This window comes from Elaeis guineensis, chromosome 14 (genome assembly GCF_000442705.2).
Source record: "Elaeis guineensis isolate ETL-2024a chromosome 14, EG11, whole genome shotgun sequence".
In the NCBI taxonomy this organism is placed as follows: domain Eukaryota; kingdom Viridiplantae; phylum Streptophyta; class Magnoliopsida; order Arecales; family Arecaceae; genus Elaeis; species Elaeis guineensis.
Window position 1 is genome coordinate 45894946 of NC_026006.2, and position 4491 is coordinate 45899436.

At 40.3% G+C, this 4491-nt stretch overlaps 1 protein-coding gene across 1 annotated transcript; it reads right to left on the minus strand.

Moving 5' to 3' along the window:
• Positions 1-678: 678 nt before the first annotated feature.
• On the minus strand, positions 679-1531 carry LOC105057856 (uncharacterized). The gene has a single exon (XM_010940563.4). The coding sequence runs from the start codon at positions 1338-1340 to the stop codon at positions 903-905; it is 438 nt and encodes a 145-aa protein (XP_010938865.1). The 5' UTR covers positions 1341-1531; the 3' UTR covers positions 679-902.
• Positions 1532-4491: the final 2960 nt, after the last annotated feature.

The window sequence follows — 4491 nt, forward strand, 5'->3', positions numbered from 1 at the left end:
CCTCGACCCAATCCCCCCACCTAAGTCCATCGCCAACCGCCCACGCGACGCAATCCATGCCCCTTCCCTAAGCACCCTCCGCCACCGCAAGCCATCCTCTTGGTAGATCCCCGTCGCCGGCTTCAAGGGCTCCTCCAGATCTGATTCCTCCTCCGGCATCACTAGCTCCGAGACATGTTCACATCCAAGAAAGCCTCAACCTCTGACGTCGTTGCAGCAGGCCAGCGAGCGAGGGAGTGGGGTTTGGTCGGTCAAATACAAGCGCTTGGATTTACCGCTGTGAACAGGTACCGCTAACAGAGAGATCAGTATGAGTAGAGTAATATGCTCTACCTTATTATCTTCCTCATCACCAACGACGGATTAGGCACAGGAACCGCTAACAGAGAGATCAGTATGAGTAGAGTAATATGCTCTACCTTGTTATCTTCCTCATCACCAACGACGGATTAGGCACACGAAAGAATGGGGCCAGGGTGGAGTGGGATAAGAGGAACAGAGGCGCTTGAGAAGGCCCATGATCGCCATGGACTCGAACCAAGAAGGAATCGATAGGGGAGTACTCTTGCAATCCAACCAACCTATTTATCTAATGCCCCAGTATATCACATCCCTCCATAAAAATATAATAAAATAAATAAATAAAATTAAATATTATTTAAAATAATCATGTCCCATGTACTGTAATGAGGTTATAAGCTAGTTTATTTTTAATATATATAATGCACGCGTTTGTGAGCATGTATAATTAAATCTGGCTTTTTTTTTTTTTTTTGCCTTCAAATTACAGGCCTTGTTCTCCTTCCGTTTTTCTACGGAAATTCTCGATCTGACACGTCATCATTAATGAATAAAAGAAAGATATCTCGACCTCTACATGAATTTTCCCCCACCAATTTATATCATTCCAGCCGCAGCAGTCGCCTGAGATCTCTCGTCGCCGAATCGTGCACGACGATCGCCGGCGCTGGCATCCTCCCCCAGAATCTCGGCAGCGGCAGCGCCCTCGGCGACGGCGAGTTTGCGAACCCCGCGCCCGCGTACACATCCACCGCCTTCCTTAGCCTGACCTGCTTTGGGATCATGTCCGGCGCCAACCTCCCCGTCCCGAACGCCGCCAAATCCCACTCTCCACCGTTTCTGGCGGCCGCCGTGCGGCATTCCGCTGCCCAGCCTTTCTTCCTGTCCTCACCGCCGGCTGTCTTGGCCAGCTTCGGGGAGCCCTCGAGGCGTTTCGACGCTGGCTTTCGGAAGGCGCGGGGATTGGGTTTCCGGCGGGGAAAGAGGGCTGGGCCGGGGCGGATGAGACAGTCCTGGGGGCGGAGGACCTCGGTTCCCATGGCGGCGCCGGCCGGAAAGGTTGGATCTTATCAAGGATTAAAAGAAACGAGACACAAAATTTGGGGGGAGAGATTGCGAGAAGGGGATTGGAGCTTCTCTTCCACCCTCTCCCCTTCTCTCCTTCAAATGGGGAGTCTTTTGTTTTTAATTTTTTTGTGATATTTTTTCTTCTTTAAATGCAGCTTCTAAGGATGGGGAGGTCGAAGGCTTCTCGCCTAAATTTATCTATTTCTTTGCGGGAAATGTGGGGCCCATCCGGGTAAGACACCTGGATGGCAGGGAACAGGCCGTTATCTATAACGCCGTTTAATCTAAGATAGTGTTTAGATACCTAAATTTTATCCTTATAATAGAATTATGAATTTTCGATGAACAGCTATCCATTCTTCTTATTTCAGATTTTTGTTTGATTAAAAATATAATATTTTATTTTTATTTTAATACAATTAGAACAGTGTTATTCCGATCACTATTTGGTTGACATGGGAATAAGCCTCTATTCCATGACGAATAGAAGATGAATTTTTCAAAAAATCCAAGAATATCTTTGACCAAATTTAGCATATAGAGAGTTGATTTTTTGGCTAAATAGTGTGAGAAGCATATAGTTGTTGGTTCATCACCATTATCAATTCTTGATGCATCAAGTCTGCGAACAAAGCAGATGAATCTCCTGGCATTTGCTAAACAACATTGAACATGTATAATTAGTAAGAGTAAAGAATGAGGCAGCACATAAAAATATGAACTTCTAATTGAACCCAAAATAACTTGCATAAAATAAGAGTCTATACAATTAGTAAGAGTAAAGAATGAAAATCTAAAATCAAATATAGCATAGAAAGGACTACCAATAAGTTAAACATAATACAAAAAGGGATGCCAACAAGTTAAATCCAAAAACTTCATCAAGCTGCCAAAAGTTGAAAGTCGAGAAGGAATTAAATCCAAAACAACTTGCAGAAAATAAAAGCCTGTATAATTAATAAGAGTTAAGAATGAAAATAAAAAACAGATAAGAATATGAACTTCAAAGATGCTGTAAGGTCAAAAAAATTTTATGGCATTACATTGGACTATGGAGAAATACATTGGGTATGCCTTCAAGTAATACATCTGGCTTTTAATATGTTGCCTTTTCATTATTGCAAACACCTTTACAATAGGCAATATTAGTATAAGGCAACTACAGCTTTGGAAAAGCCCTATAACCAAAGGCAGCAACCACAAAATGAGGCAGCATTACACATATCAATGATAAAAGCAATCCAAATACAATATAAAGCTATCCAAATATAACATAGAAGAGGCTACCAACAAGTTAAACATAGCACAAAATGGGCTGCCAACAAGTTAAATCTAAATACTTCACCAGGCTGTCAAAAGTGGAAAAGTCAAGAAGGAATTGAACCGAAAACAACTTACAGAAAATAACCCAAAACAAATATTACATGAACTATGGAGACATATAATAGGTATGCCTTCAAGTAATGCATCTGGACATCTAAACATAGCATAGAAGGGGCTGCCAACAAATTATACAAAATGTGTTGCCAATAAGTTAAAGTCCAAATACATCATCAGGCTGCCAAAAAGTTAAATTCAAAAATATCATTAAGTATAGAATATTTTGAGTAAAAGTCCACAAAGAGAGCATCCAATATTATAAGGTACCCAATACAAGTTAAAGATGTCCAACCACAAGCCCAAGAAGAAAGCCTACAACAAAGGCAACTACAACTAGAAGCAGGGTACCATCACATGCACACACATTCATAGGACTAACAATAAGGTTTTTGTTTTCTTTAAACTTATTGTCATCATATTGTTTGCAAGATGGATTATTGAGAGATTGTAGATAGCTATTAAGTACAGCAATAGCCTCGTCTTTAGTTAGAAACTTCTTGTATAAGGCATGCTTATATCCAGAGACTTTTCGCTGACACTCAGCCCAGGAGTCATAAATCCTTCATGTATGCCTCTCAAAAACTACATAGAATCTTTCTGAATATATCACTACAACTCACTAAACACCCTCTCGATTTTTTGCATTTATATACAATCAATATCAAACACATTACACATAATAACATAAACTATGTTACAATTAGTATACACACAAACTTCATTATATGGCCCCAATTATGAAATGTACTCCATTGGTTATGAGCAACTCATAGCCTATTAGCTATCGAATTGTACAGTTCTTCGCCTCTATAGGTTTCATCATCCCCTACAATCAAATAGGAGTCAATATCGTCCCCATCTGGATCCATAGGTACGGATGTCAATGATATGTTGAAATATTTATCATTGCCTTGGTTACATCTTATGAAGTTGTGAATGATGCAACAAGCCATAACAATATACTTCTGCACCTTGAAGGGATATGGGATGGGAGTTCTCAAAATCTTAAATCATATGTTTAGAATACCAAAGGTCTTTTCTACATAATTCTGTAATTGCTCATATCGATGGTTGTATAGATCCCTACAATTGGAATATCACCGTGCTAGAGGATTGTTGAAGCTACTTAGGTAGTAACTGTTGCCCCGATAAAGAGCAAGGACCTTATCCGTGTTGGTATATCCTGAGTCGACAAGATAATATTTTTCTGTACCCCATCATGCAATGTGAAAATGACTTTGAAAGTCAATAAAATATTGAAACCCTAAAGTTGAGATAATATGGATACCTTTCGGCATGTTGAACCCCCCCCCGACTCGACACACCAACAAAGTACCCTCATGTCGGCTGTCGATCCCTCCCATCCAGTATAAACGAAAAGAAATGAGGGATCAAATGGAGCTGCAACTATAACATTCTAGGAAATGGTGCCCTTTCAATTATGAAAGCATAGTTGTTTGCTCTTCTTGATCAGGATAGATATGTACGTGCCATCAACCATATCGATAGTATTTTGTGATATAATCTAACTATGTCAGAGACATCAACTATGAAGATAAAAATCAATGACCAAGTTTAAAAAAGTTTAGGGGTACCATAAAATAAGGATGGAAAAGGTTATTTTCATAGATGCGTGGGTGCACACCCACATCCTCACAGGTTGGACTATAAACTCCTACTTTAATGAACAGATGGCTTTCAAAACATTGTTAAAGTGCCGTGATATCGTCTCCCCTGAGTGAT